The 24,100-nt window shown below is 45.3% G+C and overlaps 1 protein-coding gene across 1 annotated transcript in view; it reads left to right on the top strand.

Annotated features, from left to right (window-relative positions):
• Window positions 1-24,100, top strand: part of COLEC12 (collectin subfamily member 12) — a 206,556-nt gene that overhangs the window by 9,464 nt on the left and 172,992 nt on the right. The window contains exon 2 of the mRNA XM_051852076.2: window positions 19,720-19,770. Within this exon, the coding sequence (XP_051708036.1) occupies window positions 19,720-19,770 (51 nt within the window). The remainder of the gene's footprint in view (window positions 1-19,719; window positions 19,771-24,100) is intronic.

Raw genomic sequence — 24,100 nt, 5'->3', positions numbered from 1 at the left:
ACAAATTTGAGAGATGAGCATTTACCCAGTGGTTGAAGATCCCAAATCAGAACATCCAGGTTTCATGCCCTCTCCTGGCTCCTGACTCCGGCTTCTTGTTGTTGCAGACCCTGGGAGGTGGTGATGGTGTCTCAGTGCTTAAAGCCCTGCCACCCACATGGGAGACCTGGATTGTGCACTGGCACCTGCCTCTGCCCTGTTCAGCCCCAGCTCTCTAGGTATCTGGGCAGTGAGCCAGAGGATGAGAGTGCTCTCTCTCTCTCTCTCTCTCTCTGCCTTTCAAATAGAACAAAAAAAATTGAAATCCATGCATAATTTTTATATAATACATGTTTTCTGTGAACATTTTAAAAACCCCTTGTATGCATGCATTTCAGAATTTTTTTGCACCAAAATAGACTTATACTTTAACTACATTTTCCATCAACTTGTTGAGGTACCCTTACACTCTGTTATTAGAACCCCATGCTTCCTCCAGGCAGTAATTTAATTGCTGTTTATGAACTATTTGTGTTAATTTGGTCAAGATGTATAGTTAGACCATGAAGGTAAAATTTCAGCCTTGTAATTAAAGTAATCTTCAAATTATATAAATGTGTTAAAACTGACCCCAGGGACAGGAGTGAGTGTTCTGTGGGAACAATGTTAGTATTGGTGGCTCTCCAGATGTGTCACTCCTGTGACTGTCATTGTGAGGGTAGTAAAAAATCAGCTCTCCCCAAAATGCTGGGGTCATGTTTATAGTGGAGTTTGTAGTTGTATATGTGATTGTCCTCTTTGCTATGATGTTAGAAAATTGATACAGGGGGCCAGCGCCGTGGCTCACTTAGTTAATCCTCTGCCTGCGGCGCCGGCATCCCGTATGGGCGCCGGATTCTGTCCCAGTTGCTCTTCTTCCAGTCCAGCTCTCTGCTGTGGCCTGGGAGGGCAGTGGAGGATGGCCCAAGTGCTTGGGCCCCTGCACCCGGATGGGACACCAGGAAGAAGCACCTGGCTCCTGGCTTTGGATCGGCACAGCACCGGCTGTGGCGGCCATTTGACGAGTGAACCAATGGAAGGAAGACCTTTCTCTCTCTCTCTCACTGTCTATAACTCTACCTGTCAAATAAATTAAAAAAAAAAAAAGAAAAAATTGATACATGTATGTAAATATATTTAGTCTACCTAGAAGCACTGTTGTTCACATGCCCTACTGACAATGATGTGATATTTTTAAAAGGACTTTTTTTTTTTAAAGATTTATTTATTTATTTGAAAGTCAGAGTTACACAGAGAGAGGAGAGGCAGAGAGAGAGAGAGGTCTTCCATCTACTCCCCAGATGGCCACAATGGCAGGAGCTGTGCTGATCCAAAGGCAGGAGCTAGGTGCTTCTTCCAGGTCTCCCATGTGGGTGCAGGGGCCCAAGGACTTAGGCCTTCTTCTGCTGCTTTCCCAGGCCATAGCAGAGAGCTGGATCTTTTAGAAGAGCAGCCAGGTCTTGAACTGGCACCCATATGGGATGCCGGTGCTTCAGGCCAGGGCGTTAACCTGCTGTGCCACAGCACAGGCCCCAGGGCTTTTTTTTTTTTTTTTTTTTTTTTTAGGTGTATTTACTTGAAAGGCAGTGCTTCCACCTGCTGGTTCACTCCCCAAACAGCCACTCTAGCCAAGTCGGGGCCAACCCAGAACTAGGATCCAGGAACTCCATCTGGGTCTTCCACATGGGTAGCAGGGGCCCATGCACTGCAGCCATCATCCTCTGCCTCTCAGGATGCTGAACGGGAAGTGGAGGAGCAGGGACTTAATTCAGTGTGCCCATAAGGCATGTGGGCGTAGCAAGCAACAGCTTTCAACCTACTGTGCCATAACCCCAGCCCCCTTTGTTACTCCATAGAATGTTAGTAACCAAGGTCAACAACCTAGAAATTAAGCAGCAAATACTTCAGTGAAAACCTTGGCATCTGGGGTTGGCACTGTGGTGTTGCAGGCTACATGGGTGCCACTTTGAGTCCTGGCTGAGCCACTTGCGATCCAACTCCTTGCTAATGCTCCTGGAAAAGCTGGTTCACTCCCCATTGGCTACAACAAGCAGGGCAGGGCTGGGCTGAAGCCAGGGGCCAGGAACTCCCCAGGTCTCCCTTGTGGGTGGTACTGCTTTCGCGGGTTCATTATCAGGGATCGGGATCTGAAGTGCAGCATGCAGAACTTGAACAGGTGCTCTGATTGGGATACCAGCCTCGCAAGCAGAGACTTAAGCCACTGTGCCACAGCACCTACTCCTTACTGGGCTGTTTCTCAAATCTAATGTTCAGTTTTATCTAGGAACAATATGACATCAAGGAATCGTTATATTAAACAAGCTTGTCTCTATGTAAGCATTAGGCCACATGTGTATTTGTGTATATATTTTTATATACATGTTCTAACAGCATATGATACCTATTAGCAGGGTTAATTTTCCATAAAACTGTTGTATTTCTATGTCTAGTTTAACTTTTCTTTATAATCGGGCCTCTAAGTCCTAACTTCCATTTATCCTCTCTTTTTTATTTCATTTTATTTTTTTGGATTTTATTTATTTGAGAGGCAGAGTTACAAAGAGAGGGAGAGACAGAGAGAGGTCTTCCATCCACTGATTGACCCCTCAAATGGCCACAACAGCCGGAGACAGGCCCATCTGAAGCCAGGAGTCAGGAGCTTCTTCCAGGTCTCCCATGTGGGTGCAGAGGCCCAAGGACTTGGGCCATCTTCCTCTGCTTTTCCAGGCATAGCAGAGAGCTGGATCGGAAGAGGAAGAGCCAGGACTTGAACTGGTGCCCATATAGGATGCTGGCACTACAGGTGGAGGCTTAGTCCACTATGCCACAGCGCCAGCCCCCATTTATTCTTTAAACAAATATTTAAAATGTACTTTCGCCTGCAAAGCAATGTAGAAACAGCAAATAAAATGAATGAAATACTGCTTCTGTCCACATGGAGCTTGCAGGCTGGTGGGTAAGTTAAGACTTAGGCATAAACCCATGGGTCCCGGTGGAAGGTAGAAAGTATCCTCCTTCAGAGTAAGGTACCCTTCCTGAAGGCAGGGATGTTTTCATTTGGAAGAGAGATCTGAGCTATTCATTATCTTGAATTACATTTCGTACTTCAGATTCCATTATCTTAACATGGTAAGTGTCATGGAGAAAAAATGTGGAAAAAGAGAGGAAGAGTGCAGAAGGGGCACTGTGAAACCTCAAAGGGTGATAATTCCATGGGGGGAGACCAAATTTAGAGTTTTCCCAAACTTTGTTTCTTAAACTCCATTTGGGTTCATTGTTTTGATTAATCACTATACAGTTAATTTATAATAGATAATTACATTGCTTTGGCATAATTGTTTACATAATCAAATATGAAGTTAAGTGATTTCAAAAAATATATATATTTAAAAAGTAGAGACCACTCTTTTTTTGGGCTTCCAGAGAAATGAATGGCATTGACTTTTCTCGCCCATGTATTTGAAGCTCTTCCAGGGCCCTTGTAAAATGCGAGACAAGGATTCGCATCTTCCACCTTGCTCTCTTGTGATTAACTTGACTGCAGGAGCACTCTCCTCTGAAAAAAGGAGACCATCATTGCCTCAGTCATCCAGGAAAGGTGGATGTGGATGCCAAAGTGTTTTTTTGTTGTTGTTTTTAAAGGTTTATTTATTTATTTGAAAGACAGAGTTACACATAGAGAGGAGGAGAGAGAGAGAGATCTTCCATTTGCTGGTTCAGTCCCCAAATGGCCACAATGGCTGGAGCTGGGCCAGACTGAAGAACTTCCTCTGGATGTTCCATGTGGGTGCAGGGGCCCAAGCACTTGAGCCGTCTTCTGTTGCGTTTCCAGGAGCATTAGCAAGGAGTTGGATCGCAAGTGGCCCAGCCAGGACTCAAAGTGGCACCCATGTAGCCTGCAACACCACAGTGCCAACCTCAGATGCCAAGGTTTTCACTGAAGTATTTGCTGCTTAATTTCTAGGTTGTTGACCTTGGTGACTAACATTCTATGGAGTAACAAAGGGGGCTGGGGTTATGGCACAGTAGGTTGAAAGCTGTTGCTTGCCACGCCCACATGCCTTATGGGCACACTGAATTAAGTCCCTGCCCCTCCACTTCCCGTTCAGCATCCTGAGAGGCAGAGGATGATGGCTGCAGTGCATGGGCCCCTGCTACCCATGTGGAAGACCCAGATGGAGTTCCTGGATCCTAGCTCTGGGTTGGCCCAGACCTGGCTAGAGTGGCTGTTTGGGGAGTGAACCAGCAGATGGAAGCACTTACTTGCTCTCTCTCTCTCTGTCCCCCACCCCTTGCCTTTCAAATAAATCAATAAATTTTTTAAAAATAAAAAAGTAATAAAATAGCCTTAATTATGCTGGACTGTAAAGGAAGGAACAAGGTACTTTATCTCACTTCATCCTAAAAGCAGGTGTTCACTGTTTATAAACATCAGAATTGCAAGGTGTGCCAGGAATTAAATCATTTTATGTCTGTAATTTTGACTTAAATAAGTGGAGACAGACATTTAACCTAGGAGTTAAGCCACAGGTTAGAACACCTGCATCTCATATAGAGTGCCTGGGTTCATTGCCCACTTCTGTCTCCTGACTGGTTTCCTGCCAATGCAGACTCTCAGAGGCAAGTCAGGGCTCAAGTGATAGAGTTCCTGCCTCTCACCAGGGAGTTCCCTGGCTCCCAACTTTGGGTCCTCCTGTTTGCTGTGGGCATTTGTGGAGTGGATGAGAAGGGATGTCTGTGTGTGTTTCTCTCTCTCTCTCTCTCTCTCTTTCTCTTTCTCTCTCTGGCTCACTCTCACTTTCTCTATCTCACAAATGAACAAAACAAAAGCACAACTATACTCTTGAATCACAAAGTGATACTATTGTTGCAAAACATGACATGTAGAAAGCAGCTCTAAATCTCCTGTAACACTTCTGCGTAATGTGCAGAATTTAAATTGCTGCAAATTCCTTCAGCCTTTTTAGGTAGCTTGGGAGGGAAGACCTGGAGCAATTGAAAGGAAAGTAAACCTAATGACCTCAAAAATGGGGCCTATGCTGTGGTGAAGCTGGTAAAGCTGCCACTTGCAATGCTGGCATCCCATATGGGAGATGGCTTGAATCCTGGCTGTTCCATTTCTGACCCAGCTCCCTGCCAGTGCACCTGGAAAAGCAATGGAAGATGGCCTAGTGTTTGGACCACTGCACCCATGCAGGAGACCTGGCTCCTGGCTCCTGGCCCCGTGCTGGCCATTGGGGACATTTAAGGGTTGAACAGTGGATAGAAGATTTCTCTCCCTCTCTTTCTGTGTAACTCTGCCTTTCAAATAACTAAAATAATTTCAGTTTTGTTAAAAAATTTCTTAAGAAAACTTGAACCTCGGATATTTCGTTACATTACATTGAGCTCATTCATTTGCAGAATACTTAATCATAATTCAAAAATGCCAGCAACAGAAAAGGAAACTATTCAAGGAGGCACATAAGATCTTTGCATTTGTGAAGCTATAAAATCATGACTAATGCAGTAGTACCCCCTTATCCCTGGGAGATACATTCCATGATCCCTAGTAAATGCTATAAGTCTCAAATAGTACTGAACCCTTATATATACCATATTTTTCTATATATACATACCTGAGAGCACAGTAAGAGATTAACAAGATAATAAAATAGACCAATTTTTAACAGTGTGCTGAATCAGTTATGGGAATGTTCTCTGTCTCTCACCGTATCTTACTGTACTGTTCTCTCCTTCTTGCGATGCTTAAATGCCTATTGGAGGAGATGCAGTGAGGTGAATGACAGACACTCTGATGTGGTGTTAGGGTTACTTGAACATACACACACTGTTGATACCCCCTACTTGATATGCTTAGATGGCTACCACGTGACAGCGTATATAGCATGGGTACGCTGAAACAAAGGGATGACTCATGCCCCAGGTGTGAGAGAGTGCTGTGCCATTGCATTTATCATGTTATTCATAGCAGTGTGCAATTTAAAACTTATGGATTGTTAATTCTGGAATTTTCCATCTAATATCTTCAGACTGCAGTTAACCATGGGTAACTAACATGGAAAAGTGAAGGCATGGATGAAGAGATTACTGTGTTACTAATACTGCTTTTACGGGTAAAATCAAGATGAATGAATGTCTTCCTTCAGTTTTTATAGCCCAAAATATTTGAAGATAAATCTTCACTATCAAATAGATTCTTTAGTGACAATTTGCAGAGCCCAAATTGAACTCACCCTATATATTACTCTTTTGCTAATCCATCTTTCCTGCTGTTCCCTCCTTCAAATATTTTTCAGACTGGAGCTGTGTGTGTCTTTTATTTATTTGAAAGGGCAGAATTACAGAGAGAAGGAGACAGAGCGAGACAGATGTTCCATCTGCTGGTTCACGGCCAGTCGCATCAGCAGGGAGCTGGATCAGAAGTGGAGCGGCCAGGACTGGAACTGGTGCTCATATGGGATGCTGGAATCACAAGCAGTGGCTTAACCCACTGTGCCACAACACCAGCCCAGATTTATGTTTTTTGAAATAAGATGATTAAAGTAGTCCCTGCTCAAATCTAAAGCTATGCCCTATATTCAAGTCCTGGGTATTTCTTTTGGACCCGAAAGCCTTCTTAATTCAAAGAAAGGTCATATTTATTAAGTAGCTGTATGTGTCCAGTGTTTTCTAGTTATCAGTTCATATTTCCTTCTCAAAAATGTGTGTGAGGGAAACCATTCTGTAGGGGACTGAGAGACAGACAGGAACTTATGTTACCAGGGCAAGATGGAGCCAGTCTTCAAGCTCAGGTATTTTAATTCCAAAGCCCAGCTTTGCCATTGGCTAAACTAGCCTCCGGCAATAGCAAAGAAGCCTCCCAGAATATCCCAGCGTCAAGGGGATCCCAAATATTCAGCATCTTGGTTGACACACTGCTGTTCTGTTCTGAACACAGTGACCAGTATGCAAAGTCTGGGAATGCATTCAGGTATAAAGAAGTGGCTGGTGAATACTTAGGTGTAGACAGTCTCTCTGAGCCTACTTGGAAGGGAGATCCCTGTCTCCTGTCCATCAGCCTGGCTCCTAAATGAAGAAGCTTGCTGTGTTGGTCAGTTTGGCCTTTGTTGGGAACCCACTTTGTGCTAGGTATTTAGGGCTTCACCTGCAAACATTTATTCTGTTGTTTCAGGTTGAACGGTACCCTATGGCTCTTTGGGTACATTTTCTTCTGGCTTTTCTTTTGTCTCCCTCACTTTTATCTTCCACTCATATTCTCTTCTATTGCTTGCTTAACTTTGCTTTTTCTTTTTTTAAGATTTATTTATTAATTAAAGATTTATTTATTTATTTGAAAGAGTTATGCAGAGAGAGAGGTCTCCCATCGATGGTTTACTCCCCAGTTGGCTGCAACTGTGCCGATCCGAAGCCAGGATCCAGGAGCCTCTTCTGGGTCTCCCATGCAGGTGCAGGAACCCAAGAACTTGGGCCATCTTCCACTGCTTTCCCAGGCCATAGCAGAGAGCTGGATTGGAAGTGGAGCAGGTGGGTCTCGAACTGGTGCCCATATGGGATGCCGGTGCTTCAGGCAAGGGCATTAACCTGCTGCACCACAGCAATGGCCTCTTATTTATCTATTTTAAAGTCAGAGTTACACACAGAGAGAAGGCGAGGCAGAGAGAGAGAGGTCTTCCATCCACTGGTTCACTCCCCAATTAGCCGCAGTGGCTGGAGCTGGGCCAATCTGAAGCCAGGAGCCAGGAGCTTCCTCCAGGTCTTCCCACGTGGATACAGGGCCCAAGGACTTGGGCCATCCTCCACTGCTTTCCCAGGCCATAGCAGAGAGCTGGATTGGAAGAGGAGCAACTGGGACTTGAACTGGCACCCACATGGGATGCCAGCACTGCAGGCGGCAGCTTTCCTGCTACGCCACAGCTCTGGCCCAAGAGAACATTTTTTAAATTTCTTTTGTGAAGGCAGATTATGCCAATTTTGCCACTGAACCAGGACATGAAATTAAAGAGCATCTTTTCATAAGCAAAATTACAGATGTTTTAAGTAAAATATATTAATCAAATTATATATGGAAACAATTCATGAATAACAAGTGAGATAAAAATGTAAGATTCACTTTACTTTAAATTCTGATTAGAGTTAGAACTGTACTTAAGAGAGTCGAGTGGTACTGTAGGTTTATTATGAAAAACAGTATTCTGCCCAGGCCACCTTTGTCTCATCATTTTCCATTCCCAAGGCAACCTCTTGGTGATTTTGACAGCATTTTCTTTTGGCATTTCCTCCCCCCCCCCACCCCACCCCATGATAACAGCAAATCCTGTAGTTTAAAACAGTAGCTGTTTGTTTGTTCTGTAATCTGGACCAGGCTGGACTGGGACAGTGCAGCTCTGCTTCCTGGGTGGCCCAGCTGGCTCCCTGGAGGGTCTGAAGAGTCCCCAGGGGTGGCTGGAGTGGCTTGAGGGTTGGGAGTCTCTGTCTTTCCCTGCAGCCTCCAGTCCTCCAGGCTCTCTCTCTATCTCCAGGTGGCCTCTGCTCCAACAGGGTGGTTGGACTTTTCACAGGGCTGCTGGCTGCTAAGATCATGAAAACAGAAGCTGAAAGGCCTCTGAGGCCTGAGCCCCGAGTCACCCCTGCCTCATCCACCACAGTCCACGACCAGAGCAAGTTACCAGGCCACCCAGATTCAAGGGAAGGAAGGAGACTCGCATGCAGAGAACAGGAAAGAATTGTTGGTGACCCTTTATGCCCACCATCTATACAAACCTGCATATCTCCAAGTGACATTCTTTTGATGCTCTTGCTTATTATTATTAATTTTTGGTCTTAGGTGCTGTATAATGGACTTCCCTTTACGGCAGACAGAGATTTTGTTCTCTTCTACCTCCTGTCTCCATCTGACGACCCTCGTGGAACAACTCTTGTTCCCCTCCATCCTCCCAACACATAAGAACACTTCAAAAAGTTCATGGAAAATAGAACTCAAGGTTATGTTTATTTTGGTACAAAAAATTTTGAAACCCATGCGTATGAGGACTTGTCAATGCATTTGTGAAAAATACATATTGTGCAAAAGTACGAATTTCAAAAAAATTTTGCACCAAAATAAATTATCTTTTCATTCTATCTTCCATGAACTTTTTGAAGTATGCTTGTAGTTTCATTATCCTGGTTAAATCAACAATCAGGGTTTCCTGAATCGTATTTCTTTTTTGCCTAACTTTTGTTTCCCGAGTTAATAATTCTCTCAATTTATCTCTGTCTATATGTAATGTGTGAATGTGTGTATCATAACTCATCCTCAGTGTGTCTTCCACTTTCCCACATCTCTCCACAGCATGCTCAAACACTGTAGGTATTCTGTCCATTTTACCTTGAAGAAATCTTTCCTGCGTCTTTCTGATGCAGCGTTGGGGTTAGGTTGCTATGTGTAACTCCCACACAGGTGCACTAAACACACTGGATTTGTTTTTTTTTTTTAGTGTAATGCATTCTCCAGTAATATCCCAAGACAAGTGTGAGTGCCAGGTACACCCTGGGGATCCCATAGATCTGAAAGGGTCTTTAGGTTTCCAGTTCACTGAATTGAGAAATTTTTCTATTGGAAATAATGTTTCCTTAGAATTTTGAAAGCACTGCTCTATTTTCTTTTAGCTTCCAGAAATGTAAAGCTGTTTTCTGTTTTGTTTTTGTTATAAGTAACTTGGGTGTTTTTTCCTGAGAGCTTTTAGGATTTTCTTTTTGTCCCCACTGTGCTGAAATTTATGGTGCTTTGCTCTGGCGTGGCTCTCAGGACTCTGTCTTTGCTGGGCAGCCATGGGCCCTCGCACTCAGAGACTCAGGTCCTCCAGTACAGGGACCTGTGACTCTGCCACTCTTCCACGCTTCCCTCCTTCTATTTTTCACCCTGAAACACCTGCCATTGGAAATTGGATTTCCTAAAAGGGTTCTCTGCTTTTTTCCCCTTATCTTTGCTATTTTCTATTATTTGCATTTTTTTCTGCTTTCTGGAATATTTGACACTATTATCCAACCTTTTCACTGAAATTTTATTTATGTAGTCATATTTCTAATTTTTAAGAGTTTCTAATTTTTTTTCTGATGATTGCCTTTTTATAGTTTCCTGCTTTTATTTTATGCATACGTTATCTCCTGTCTGGGACGGTATAGTACGGTATGGTTCTTTGTGGGCATTTTTATCTCCTTGCATGTTTATTACCTCCATATGACTTTGGTTTCTATTCATCCTTGACGTTTTGGATTCAAGGCTGTCATTCTAATGACCCTGGGCTGTCTTTTCATATTTAAGAGAAGGTCTTTATAAGAGTCATTCAGGGCCAGCGCCCCTGCTCACTAGGCTAATCCTCCGCCTGCAGTGCCGGCACACCTGATTCTGTCCCAGTTGCCCCTCTTCCAGGACAGCTCTCTGCTGTGGCCCGGGAGTGCAGTGGAGGATGGCCCAAGTCCTTGGGCCCTGCACCCCATGGGAGACCAGGAGAAGCACCTGGCTCCTGGCTTCAGATCAGTCAGCGCCAGCCGCAAGTGCGCCGGCCGCGGCGGCCATTGGAGGGTGAACCAACGGCAAAGGAAGACCTTTCTCTCTGTCTCTCTCTCTCTCTCACTGTCCACTCTGCCTGTCAAAAAAAAAAGAATCATTCAGAACCTCTGTTTTGGGTGGCTGTTTTCTGAACTCTGACTGTCAGTCTAAGCTGATCTGCTTGGCCTCTTCCACTGGGAACATCCTAGAATGAGAACCATTCATTTATTTTTCTCTTAGCGAGTCACATTCCCGGAGAGCAATCCTCCAGTCTCTATCCTGGAGGGAATAGTGTGGCTGAGTAGCAGAAGAGGAGCAGGATCTGGTCACCTTTCCCTGCATATCATCATAGTTCCCTTCATCTCCCCTCTTAGTGGGGTCCACTAGATAAGGAACCTTCTGCTTTAACTTCCAGGGAGGAACAGTCACCAAGCAATGTGGGAGCCTGGGGGATTCAACTGCATCTTTTATTCCATGTATCATACAAATCATTCATTGGAAGTATGCAATTCAGTGTCTTTTTGATATGTTCATATTTTGTAGCCATCATTACTGTCAATTTCAGAACATTTTCATCACCCCAAAAAGAAGCTCCATATCCATTAACAATCACCCATTTTTATGTCCCCTGAGCCCCCAGCCCTTGGCAAGCATTATTCTGCCTTCTGACTCTGTAAGTGTACCTTTTGTAGACATTGTATATAAACAGGGTCGTCCAGCATGTGGTCTGTTGTGGCTGGTGTCTTTCACTTAGTTTAGTGATTTCATGGTTTTTCCACATCATGGCATGTGTCAGCACTGTTTCCTTTCACTGTTGAGTACTGTTCCACTGTATGGATAAACCGTGGTTTACCTGTCCACTCACTACTTGATGCGTGTTTATATGGCCCTCGTTTTGCCATTACAGATACCACTGTAATTAGCATTCATGTACAAGTTTTTGTATAGACCTATGTTTTCAGTTCTCTTGGATCTGTGCCTCAGAGGAGGACTGCAGGATCGAATGGGTACTCGCTGCTTAACTTTTGGGAGAACTGCTAGACTGTTTTCCATAGCAGTGTATGAAGGTTTTAATTTCTCCGTCTCCTTGCCAATACTTGTTATCTTTTTGATGATAGCTTCTTAATGTTTGTTTAACCAGTCCCCATGTGTTAGCCTCATTTTTTTTTTTTTTTTTTTTTTTTTTTTTTTTGGACAGGCAGAGTTAGACAGTGAGTGAGAGAGAGACAGAGAGAAAGGTCTTCCTTCCGTTGGTTCACTCGTCAAATGGCCACTACAGCCGGTGAGCCGCGCTGATCCGAAGCCAGGAGCCAGGTGCTTCTCCTGGTCTCCCATGTGGATGCAGGGCCCAAGCACTTGGGCCATCCTCCACTGCCTTCCCGGGCCACAGCAGAGAGCTGGACTGGAAGAGTAGCAACTGGGACAGAATCCAGAGCCCTGACCGGGACTAGAACCTGGGGTGCTGGTGCCGCAGGTGGAGGATTAGCCAAGTGAGCCGTGGTGCCAGCCAGCCTCATCTTTTTTTTTTTTTTAACTTTTATTTAATAAATATTGATCTCAAAAGTACAACTTTTGGATTATAGCGGTTCTTACCCCCATAGCCACCCTCCTACCTGCAAACCATCCCATCTCCTACTCCCTCTCCCATCCCATTCTTCATTAAGATTCATTTTCAATTATCTTTATATACAGAAAATCAACTTAGTATATACTAAGTAAAGATATCAACAGATTAAACCCACACGGAAACACAAAGTATGAAGTACTCTTTGAATACTAATTATACCGTTAATTCACATAGTACAACACATTAAGGACAGAGATCCTACATGAGGAGTAAGTGCACAGTGACTCCTGTTGTTGATTTAACAATTTGACACTCTTTTTTATGACATCAGTAATCACCCAAAGCTCTTCTCATGAGCTGCCAAGGCTATGGAAGCCTCTTGAGTTCGCCAACTCCGATCTTATTTAGACAAGGTCATAGTCAAAGTGGAAGTCCTCTCCTCCCTTCAGAGAAAGGTACCTCCTCCTTTGATGGCCCATTCTTTCCACTGGGGTCTCACTCACAGAGATCTTTCATTTAGGTCATTTTTTTTTTTTTTTTTTTTTTTTTTTTGCCACAGTGTATGGCTTTCCAAGCCTGAGAAACTCTCATGGGTCTCATCTTTATTCCCTGTCCAGAGTCAGATGTTTCCCAAATTCTTAAGTCTTCCTAGGATTCAGTGTAAACCATTGCTTCTGAGTCTTCCCTGCTGCTGGTACAGGGTTCAGTTTCTTGGGTCTGTGGGTCTGTTACCAGCATGGTGTGCAATGCCACAACCCCACAGGTCTGCTTTTAGTCTCATCTGGCTACTCACAAGTTATGAGACTTTAGGTCAAATAAAGTAGCTTTCTCATCAGTAAAACAGATCAACAAAACAAAATATGGGGCTGGTGCTGTGACATAGCAGGTTAAGCCTCCACTTGAAGCACCAGCATCCCATATGGGTGCCAATTTGAGTCCTGGCTGCTCCACTTCCAATCCAGCTCTCAGCAATGGCCTTGGAAAGCAGTAGAAAATGGCCCAAGTTCTTGGGCCCCTGAACCCACATGGGAGACCTGGAGGAAGCTCCTGGCTCCTGGCTTCAGTTTGGCCTTGGTCTATTGCAGCCATTTGGGGAATAAACCAATGGATGGAAAAACCTCTCTCTCTGCCTCTCCCTCTGTGTGTAATTCTGCCTTTCAAATGAATAAATCTTTTTTAAAAAATGTGAGATACCTGGAATTCAGTTGGCACTGACTAATAAATATGTTTTTAAAGATTTATTTATTTGAAAGAGTGATTGGGGGTAGGGGGACAGAGATCATCCATTTGCTTGTTCACTTCCCAGATGGCCACAATGGCTGGACTAATCCAGACTGAAGCCAGGAGCTTCATCCAGGTCTCCATGGGGGTGCAGGAGCCCAAGGACTTGGGCTATCTTCCACTGCTTTCCCAGGTGCTTTAGCAGGGAGCTGGATCAGAAGTGAGGCAGTCAGGTCTCAAACACGTGCTCCAATATGGGATGTTGTGGAAGCAGGCAGCAGCACAGCACTCTTCACCACAGCACTGGCCCTTGCACTGACTAATAATAATTCTCTTCTTTCCCCCAACCAAAAAGAAAGACTTAATCTCTGTCTTTAAGGAATTCATGAGCTCGTGGGAGAGGTAGACACTCCTGTAACCCCAGTTTGCTTCGTTTTCCATGACGACTGAGTGCCTGTCGTGTGCCTTAACTGTCTAGTTGCAAAGGGTACAGTGTGACAAGTGTCCAGGATGCAAAAGGCTGTTCATCTGGGGGAGTCAGAAAAAAACAGAACTGGAATTTCAGGCAGATGGGGGTGAGCGCTGTCACGCTGATCCCACGAGATGTAGGGGAAGGAGAGGTAAATTCTAACTGCAGGGCCATTCTAAAACTTGGCCCACAGATCTACTGGAACATTTTAATGTGTGTGACTCTCGACTCTCTGAGCCAACTAAACTAAACTCAGCTTGAACTCATGGAGCTCTGGAATAGCCAGGCTCAAAGAATAAATCAGCAGCAGAATTCTGCTCAGCATTCTCTGTTGTGAAATCTCTGGCCAGCATGGCTCTGTGCCAGTTACCAAGGAAAGTTGTGCGTGTGTGTTTTTTTTTAAATCACATTTCAAAATAGGCAGGCAAGCTCCAGTGTAGCCCATAGGTATTAAAATGAAAATGTCCAAGTATAGCTGTGGGAGCCAAGGAAATATGTGCTGGCAGATGTAAATCTTCAGCACGTGTTGTTACTTAATATGCTAAGGTTGCTTCTTCCCTGCAGACAAACCACCGTCAGAAGCAGGGATGGAGTCACGGCCAGGGCAGAACTTAGAGGTCTTCAACCTTACCCAAGTCCTCACCCGTGGAGCAGTGGGCTGTTGTGTGGCACTGACTGTCAGAGACAATTTCTGCCCAGTGGCACGTTGCTAAGCAGGCCGCTCTCAGAAGGCCTATCTTTATTTGAGGCCATCACCTTTGCAGGCGCTGATGCTGGAAAGAGAGCCTGGGACACATTTAGCGTGGGGCCACATGGTGTGAGGAAAAGGTTTTGGTAACAGACTTCTAACACTGCGCCTAAGACAGGTGATCTGTCTTTCTCAAGACCTGTTGGACAGCTGTTGGGAGCCCTGTCATGTACCTGTTGCTCTCTCTAGTGTTCAGTCATTAGGAATGCTGACTACCCGCTCTCTCTCCTGGGCTACGGTAGCCTCTTCTCCGCAGTCGTGGGCCCTGTCAGCTTTTGTCCTCTTCCTCATGTTCCCCAGCACCCAGCCCCACCAGCCTGAAGGAGCTGTTTGTTATATGAGCCCCTGGGAAGATCAGTGGGCTCTGGGGGACACGCACACTAATGAACCATTCCGGATTCTTCCAAAAGTTCGTGAAAATTGAATTAAAAGATTATTTTGGTGCAAATATTTTTTTAAATCCATACATATGAGGGATCTTCAAAAGGGTCATTAAAATGCTTATTATGCAAAAATTATGCAGGAATTTAAGATACTTGGCAGCAAAATAATACTTTTTAAAGTATCTATATATTTGTTTGAAAGGCACAGTGATAGGAAGAGAGAGAGAAAGAGAGAGAGATCAATCCATCAGTCTTCTGTCTCCTGGTTCGCTCTCCAAATGCCTATAGCAGCCAGGGCTGGGCTATGATGAAGCCAGCAGTCAGCAGTTCCATCCATTTTCCCACATGGGTGGCAGGGACCCATGCCACTGAACCATCATTTGCTGTCTTCCCAGGTGGGTTAGCAGGAAGCTGCATTGGAAGTGGAGTAGCCAGGACTTGAACCCGTGCTCCAGGATGGGATGCAGGCATCCATCATGGCAACTTAACCTGCTGTGCATAACACCTGCCCAGTTTATTTTTTAATCCCATTTTCCATGATCTTTTAGAAATACCATTGCTTTCCAAGCTTTACTTGCTCTAACTCTACCCAACTTTGAAGGACTGAAAAAAAAAGAGAAGGTAAGACTTTATCTCAGCTTTGGAAAACATTGAATAAAACAGGACTAAACAAGTTTTAAAAAATTTTCCTCTCAGCACTTCTCAGAGTCTCTGATAGTTAAAAACCATTATGAAGGATTGGGGTTGTGGCGTAGCAGGTAAAGCTCTGCCTGCGATGCTGGCATCCCATACGGACCCCGGTTCATGTTTCAGCTTCTCCACATCTGTTCCAGCTCCCTGCTAATGGCCCGAGAAAGCAGCAGAAGACAGCCCAAGTGCTTGGGCTCCTGCTGCACATGTTGGAGACCCAGGCGAAGCTTCTGGCTTAAGCTTGGCCCAGCGATGGTCATTGTGGCCATCTGAGGAGTGGATGGAAGATCTCTGTCTCTCTGTAACTTTGTCTTTCAACTAAATAAATATACTTTCAAAACAAAAACAATTATGAATTTCTAAGCCAAGGATACAGTATGTGTTATTTCCTGATCGATCTTTTCTCGGCCTTAGAAGAAACATGGACAAAGATTGATTTCAGACCATTCTCCACAAGGGCTTTCCTGATCATCACAGCCAGGAGAAATTTCTAGTGCTTTATTTGTATGCTTCATATTGCATATGAATTGCTATCTAATTTTAGGGTTGGGTGAGATAAATTTTTATTCTTTGGTAGCTTTCATAAGCATTACTAAGCCTTCTGGGTGAAGGTTAAGACTAGAAACTGGAAGTCCATCGCTGCAGAGCCGCGTTGTGGGATGGGGTGGAGGGGAGGTTAGCTGTTAGGACTTTGTTCTCTTGCATCCTTGATGGGTTTGAGTGTGTTAATTTGGAGGTAGGAGCAGGGGCAGAATGGGCTTGCCTTAGTAACAAAACTATGAGGAATTTGAAGTTCCCAGGGAAATTTCAGGAAGGAGAGAAGAGTCAGTCAGACTAATGGTGCATGGGAAAAAGATGGGAGAGGAAAAAGAAAACAAACAAACAAATGGGAGCCTGCTGAAGAGAAGCTGTGCAGGACAACAGAGCTGTCTAATGGGACATTTTAAGCTGTTTGCTACCAGGGCCAACGATTGCACAGTGAGACCATCGTGAGCCTTCCTTGGCTGACCATGTCTGATGCGAGAGTTGGCAGGTGAGGCTGACATCTGGGTGGCATCGTTACTTACATTCATGTCTTGTCAACTTCAGTATATCTATCTGCCCTCGCTACACATGTGGGTTCTGCATGCTCAGATTCAACCAAACTCAGATGAAAAATACTTGAAAAAAAAAATTGCGTCTATACTGAACATGTAAAATGACTTTTTTCTTGTCATTTCCCAATCACCATGGTCTAACAACTATTCACACAGCATTTACATCGTATTAGATATCCTAAGTAATCTCCAGATAAAGTATACAGGAGAATGTGCTATGTGCATATACTGTACTGTTTTATAGAAGGAACTTGAGTGTCCAAGGTTACTCCATGGATACTGAGGGATGACTTTCTTGAATGAAGAATAAAGAAACAAATGGATTTCTAAGCAGAAGCAGCAGATGAGGGTTTCTCTTTAACTGAGGACAGACCAGACCTTGGCTATTAACTGATGGCTTACTAGGTAAAGTAGGCTCAGAGTGGGGCTTGATTTGTGTTTGTTAATCTAACCATTCACTGAGTCAGCACTTAGAAAGGTTCTGCTTTCTTGGTTCTAAGTATGTTGTTCTTCATGCAGAAAGAACTAAGGTTTTAATCCCTAACATAAGAAGACTACTTTGATTATAAATACCTTGCTCTCTGGATTCCAAGCCACCATCTATTCCCTGTCCTCAGAAATTCTCTCCTAACAATAATTGTTGTTTTTGTAAATGAATCAGACTAACATTCTAAGGTTTACCACATTGTGTTAGGGATATCATGTGACTTGTGTTCCTATCACATTTCAAAGTTCAGATATAGCCAGGTCATGTCCCAGGTAGGGGTTGAAAAAGATCCTTTCCCCACCCTCCACACGGGCTTCCTTTCCCCTTTCATGCTGTCTTCCTTGAAAGCCACTCAGTGTCTTGAAGGAAGGGGCCGTGACGTCTCTGAAGTCCATGGCCTCACAGTCTCTGACCCTCCCCAGTGCTGAATGCCTGCCTCTGAGAGGAACTGCCCATGAACAGGCAGCCGAGTGCTAGGGCCATGATGCGGGCTAACTCCAAAACACAGATGGTCTTCCACTTACGATGATTTGACTTAAGATTTGTTGACTCTTTGGTGATGCAGAACCAATATGCACTCAGCAGAAGTGGCACTTTGGGTTTTGCATTTGGATCTTTTCCTGGGCTGCAGCATGCTCGTCTCTTGGGATGCTGTGCAGTGGCAGCTGCAGCTGCCAGTCAGCCCTGAGATCTCGGGGAACCCCCGACTCTGCAGGGTACAGTGTTGCTAAGCTGTGACCTTCGGTAGGTGGGTGTAGTCAATGCATTTTCAACCTGTGATGTTTAGAGATCATGATGGGTTTATCAGGACGTAACTCCATAAGAAGTCAAGATGCATCGGTAATTGGTTAGGACCACTGTCAAAGGAATCCTTTAACTGCATAATTAATATGAAATTGTGTCTACTGTGCTTGCAGAAGTTATTTGTCGATGTGGTGAAGAATCGTGTCAGGTCCGTATTAGGAGGGAGATTTTTGACTCTAACGGAGAGCTGACATAGCATCCCTCTTGTTTCTGTAGTGGGTTTACATTTCAGAATTCTCAGAGCAAGGCCTCTTCTGAAATGCACTTACTGGGAGCTACCTGTTGGTCCCAGTTATCCAACAGAAGGAGAAGGGGCAGTGTTCAGTGGTCATTGCAGGAGCTGTGCTGGGCTCCTGAGGTGTGACGGCTGGTGGGAGGGATGATACCAGGGCCCAGACATCGGAAAGGGGGAGCTCTAGGATCAGGCACGAGAAGATAACCCCTTGGACAGTTGATTCTTCAGTCATTTGTGCAGCAACACTGATGAAGCCCCTCTGTGACAGGCACCATCCTGGCCAGTTATTCACGTGAACCAAGACAGAGTTTCTGCTTACAGGAAGAATGATATCATAATAAACTCAAGCACACATAGACACACAAACAAGTGAGGAAAGTACCAGACAATAGTACTGAAATAGAATTGTGTGACGAGGAGTTGGCGGGGGTAGTCCTGAAAGGCATGTTGAAGGCAGAGCTGTGCTTTCGCTGAGACCAGAATTAGAAGAAGCTACGTTTAAGACAGGAGGGGGGCCAGCATCGTGGCCCAGTGGGTTAAGCCATTGCTTGTGACACTGGCATCCCATATTGGAGTGCCGATTCGAGCCCTGGCTGCTCTGCTTTCTAACCAGCTCCTTGGTAACACCCCCTGGAAAGCAGCGGAAGATAGCCCAAGTTATTTATGCCCCTGCCATCCATGTGGGAGACCAGAATGGAGTTCCATGCTCTTGGCTTCAGCCTGCACCAGCCCTGGCCATTGTGAATGAACCAGGGGATAGAAGACACCTCCCCTCCCCCTCCCTCTCCCTCTATCCCCTTTGTCACTCTTTCTTTCAAAATAAATAAATAAATCTTAACAACAAGAACTTCAACAACAACATCAACAGGAGGAGGAAGATTGTTCCTGGCAACAGGAACAGCCAGTACAAAGATCTCATGGTCTTTCTCAGAAGCCTGGTGCTGGGTTTGGATGTTGTTTGTCCCCTAAGGGTCTGCATGTTGGAGGCTTGGTCCTCAATGTGGCAATCGGAGGTGGTGGGGACCTTTAAAAGGTGGAGCCACTTGGGCAGTCCTTAGGTCATTGGGAGCACACCTGTGCCTTCAGAGGGAATTGTGGGATCCCCAGCTGCTCTCTGGCTTCCTGCTTGGGCAGTGTGATCTCTCCCACTTGCATGTGCTCCAGCCTTTATGCCCTCACTAGAGGCCAAGCCAAGGGGACTACCTGATCTCAGACCTTCAGCTTCACACACTGTGAGCTAAATAAACCCCTTTTCTTTATAAAGTTAGCCTTCCTTGGGTATTGTGTTGCAGTCGTGAAAAATGGGCTCACCTGGGATGATCCAGGAGCAGAAGGCAAGCCTCTGTGACAGGCCTCGTGGCAAGGGCCGGTGGAGCAGGCGGAGACTGGAGCAGGTGCATCCTGCAGCAACACTGCACTGCAGCGCCCTAGCCAGGGTTAACTCTGTGTCTTTTCTTCTCCTGCAGACGACTTCGCAGAGGAGGAGGAGGTGCAGTCCTTCGGTTACAAGAGGTTTGGTGAGTTCCAGCAAAGCTTTGCTCCTTCTCCACATCGATGCGCCTCCAGTCACAGCCCTCAGAGACTGTGACAAGGCTGTCGTTGCAGCCTTGATGCACAGGATCTTTGTGGTTCTGGGTCTCAGTCTGGTTGGAAATTGAGTTTCTGTGTCATGGATGATGATTGCTCACCTGAGAGGCAGTGGGCAGGAGCTGCATTCAAGCATGGGGGACGTGAAGGGATCTTTATGTGCCTGCTGTATACGAAATAGTTCACTAGAGGCAAAGTGTGGCAGGAAAGGTCAATCTGAGACAAGACAGCACACGATCAAAATACATGGAATTTCCCTGTTTTGAAATTTAGAATCCATCCTTTCCTCTGTGTCTTATAGCCTCGGGCTCGTAACTTAGTGAATGAGAGGGCGCTGTTGTTCAGGAACCAGCTAGGCACAGACACTCCATGCTAGGCTGGATAATGGCCCCCAAAATACCAGCATCTTGATTCCCAGAACCTGAGTGTCTCGTCATGGCAAAAAGGACTTGGCAGCCGTGATAAAGCTGAAAAGCTTGGGATGCGGGGAGCTTGCTGGATTACTCAGGCGTGCCCTGTCACAGGGCTATCCCAGCTGTCTTAGTAAGAGACAGGCAAAGGGAGAGTAGACTTCAGTAGACTTTCGCCATGATGCCATGGTGGAGGAATGTGAAAGAGGAAGGGCCACACGTCAAGGAAGAACTAGGAAAGGCAAGGGAATGGGTTCTTCCTTCAAGGCTTTCAGAGGGGGAGGCCCTTTCTATATCACTGTTCCAGCCAACTGAAGCTGATTTCAGACTTCTGGCCCCCAGAACTGTAGGAGAAATTTGTGTTGGTGGAGCTCTGTCTCAGCAGCCGCAGGGAGGGAACTCGTGGTCCTCTGCCTCCCGGGCTGCTGCCTGTGGGTTCTCTCCCTTGCTTTGGCCACTCTCTGCTTCCGTGATGTCACTTGGAAACACAGAAAGACAGTTCAAGGGTGCGGAGGTTTTTCCAACCAGCCTATTTCTATGAGTTGGCCAGAGGAAGTGGGTAAGGAGAAATTATAGAGAACTGTGTGTGTGTGTAGAAAAGGAGAAAGAGAATACGAAAGAGTGAATCTACTTCCTGTAGCTTAAGAAAAAAATCCTGGCTGGACTTTGATTAAAACTAACAACCCCCAGCTGGTCTGGCTCCCTTCTTGCTTCGGCATTTTTCCTCTGGATACACACTTCTGCATTTCTTTCTGGGAAAAAGTAAAACTTTAAAATGGGAATGCAATGGCACCAGGCCCATGGCTCCCTCGTGCATGCCCTGGCAGAGGCCTGGGCGCAGGCCTTTCTGCCCTGGCCACACTCCTGTTCTTTGTCTGCCCGGTTTCTTGTTGCTGGATCTGTATCCTGTGTTGCTCTGATTCTCCTGGGGATTCACTGAGGGTGGCAGTAAAACTAATTATAAAGGAAAGCAAAATACACAGAAAAAAACAAGGAAAGGCAGAAATAGAAAACTCAGACTTGTCAAAATAAATGTTGAGATTAAAAAAAAAAAAACATTTATTGGAAAGGCAGAGTTAGAAAGAGAGAGAGATCTTCCATCCCCTGTTAACTCCTCAAATGGCCACAGTGGGCATGGCTGGATCAGGCCCAGGCCAGGAGTCTGGAACTCCATCTGGGTCTCCCATGTGGGTGGCAGGGACCCAAGCACTTGAGCCATCCTCTGCTGCTTTCCTAGGTGCATTAGCAGGGAGCTGATTCGGAAACAGAGCAGCTGGGACTTGAACTGGCACTCATGTGGGATGGCAGTGTCACAGTCAGCAGCTTTAACCCACTGCACCACAACACCAGCCCTGAGGTATTTGTATATTTGGAAATTAGTGAATGTACAACTAGCCAGGAGAAAAAGTCTGTAAAAAGGATGACCTTGGAAAAAAATTTTTTTATAAATTCCATAACTATGTAGCTAGTTAGATGGAGAGGGATTTAGTAAAAAATACGGAAAAGGTTGTGTTGCCAAAGGGATTTTAATTTATGTGGTTAAATTATAGATGAGCCGGCTCCGCGGCTCACTAGGCTAATCCTCCGCCTAGCGGCGCCGGCACACCGGGTTCTAGTCCCTGTCGGGGCGCCGGATTCTGTCCCGGTTGCCCCTCTTCCAGGCCAGCTCTCTGCTGTGGTCCAGGGAGTGCAGTTGAGGATGGCCCAGGTGCTTGGGCCCTGCACCCCATGGGAGACCAGGAAAAGCACCTGGCTCCTGGCTCCTGCCATCGGATCAGCGCGGTGCGCCGGCCGCAGCGCGCCGGCCATGGCGGCCATTGGAGCGTGAACCAACGGCAAAGGAAGACCTTTCTCTCGGTCTCTCTCTCTCTCACTGTCCACTCTGCCTGTCAAAAAAAAAAAAAAAATTATAGATGAGAACTGATTACTGAACTTTGAGATGATTTAAGTTAGCCTTTAATTTTACAGATAGAGGAGGTGGGGCTCAATAAATTCCTTGCTCAAGCAAGTAACTGGGAACCGCACTTAGAAGATTCTGGGTGTTATGAGACTCAGGTTAATAGTGTCGTTTAGGGAAGGGCCTCACAGTGAGATTGAGGTGACCTCAATTTCTGCATCCTGGAGAGTGACCCTGCAGTTCTAGAAGCCTGAAGTGAGTGGAACACCCACTCAAGTGCTATAGGGGAGGCTTCTCCACTTTTACATAACCTGGGACTCTGGGCCTGGTTCTTTATACGGTCAGTGGGTTTTTACAAGTAGCCACATGTGATCATTGAGTCCAGCAAAACCTAAAAACCCGTTCCTCCAGGCATGGTTAAACTTTGTCACCCAGGGAAGACCAGGTTCTTGCCCCACAGCAGGTTGGTTAGGAAAGTAGTAGATGGCAGCCGTCCAGAGATGATGCAGCCTCTCCCAGGGGTGGGGAGCCTTTTATCTGCCAAAGGCTATTTGGATATTTATAACATCATCCGTGGGCCATACAAAATTATCAGCTTAAAAGTTAGCCTGCTGTTGATTTATTGGGTTTTGAGTCCCGCCTGCAGTTGCCTTGGCAGGGCCAGGCCAAATGATTTCACAGGCCTTATGTGGCCCCATTCCTCCCCCCTCGCCCCTCACTCCATGACCCTACCCCTCATCATTCTTGTGATTTAAAAGCAGTGACTTAAACTGGGGGGCCTCCCATGCTGCATCTGCCCAGTAAGCAGAGTGACACCTGCCACAGCAGATGAGTCTACTTCTCCAGGGCTGTTGTGGGGTTAAGAGAGATACCAGATGGACAGATGCTTTGAAGGTACAACCCTATAAAAACACAAAGCTGTGTTGTCTGTCTCCGGAGACTTGGGGCTGGACATTTTGGGACAGCTACTGCAGAATATCAAAGGGTGACAGGCCTGAAACCTCATTCCTGAAGAGCAGTGCTGATGTAATTTGCCCCTGAACGTGGTGATAGTGTAGGCTTTTATTTTTGCAAACATAGACTTGATGTCTTGAAGACTAGTTATTGGCTAACTTTAAGTATGTCTTGTATATGCAAATACAATAAACACAACCTGAACGTAGCCTACAGATGAGCCAGGGGTGCATTATTTGCAGGGCAAAGAGACTCTTGTTTTTTACTAGATTATTGCCGGGTGAATTTCTTTCTGAAGTTACTCACATATAATTACTCAGACACATTTGCCACAAAACCAAAAATCAAGCTGCATATGTAACTCTGTAGTGTGCATTTTCAAATCAGCATGTATCGTTTTACAATAGAGAGAGTAGTGTGTGATCTCCTCCTATCATCCAGGATGGTTTTGTGCTATTTTAGCACAGTCGTATCTTGTTGATTCAGGGATTCCTTTTTGTGTTGTAGTCTCAACTAGGTCTTCTGTTTTCTTCCATCTTTTCAGAAGCCAAGCTGGTTAGCCCAGTCCCCACAGCTCTGGGTAGTTGTTTCAAGCAGAGGTAGAGTTAGGTCTAAGGGTATCTTTATTTGCTTCTCTGACGAAAGTTTCAAGGAGGGCAAAGTTTGAAGGGTTAATTAAGTGAGCATTTTCAAGCTTAATCAGGCTTTGCAGGTCAGCATATCTTGGCCTCAGTATGCGGAGCTAATTGGGATGTAACTATAGTTACAGTTTGGCAGAGTTCCTTTTCTGGGACATGAGGTACCAGTATGTTACATGTTGAATACTGCTTACCCAAAATGCATGGAACCACAAGCGTTTTGGATTTCAGATTTTTTTAGATTTTCTGGAATATTTGCCTATTTAGAATGAAATGTCTTGAGGCTGGGATCGAAGTCTAAAGATAGAATTCGTTTATGTATCATATACATCTTGTACGTGTAGCCTGAAGGTAACTCTTT

This window comes from Oryctolagus cuniculus, chromosome 10 (assembly GCF_964237555.1).
Source record: "Oryctolagus cuniculus chromosome 10, mOryCun1.1, whole genome shotgun sequence".
Lineage (NCBI taxonomy): Eukaryota > Metazoa > Chordata > Mammalia > Lagomorpha > Leporidae > Oryctolagus > Oryctolagus cuniculus.
Note: the sequence above shows the minus strand (reverse complement) of the source record. Positions and strands in the feature narration are given on the sequence as shown.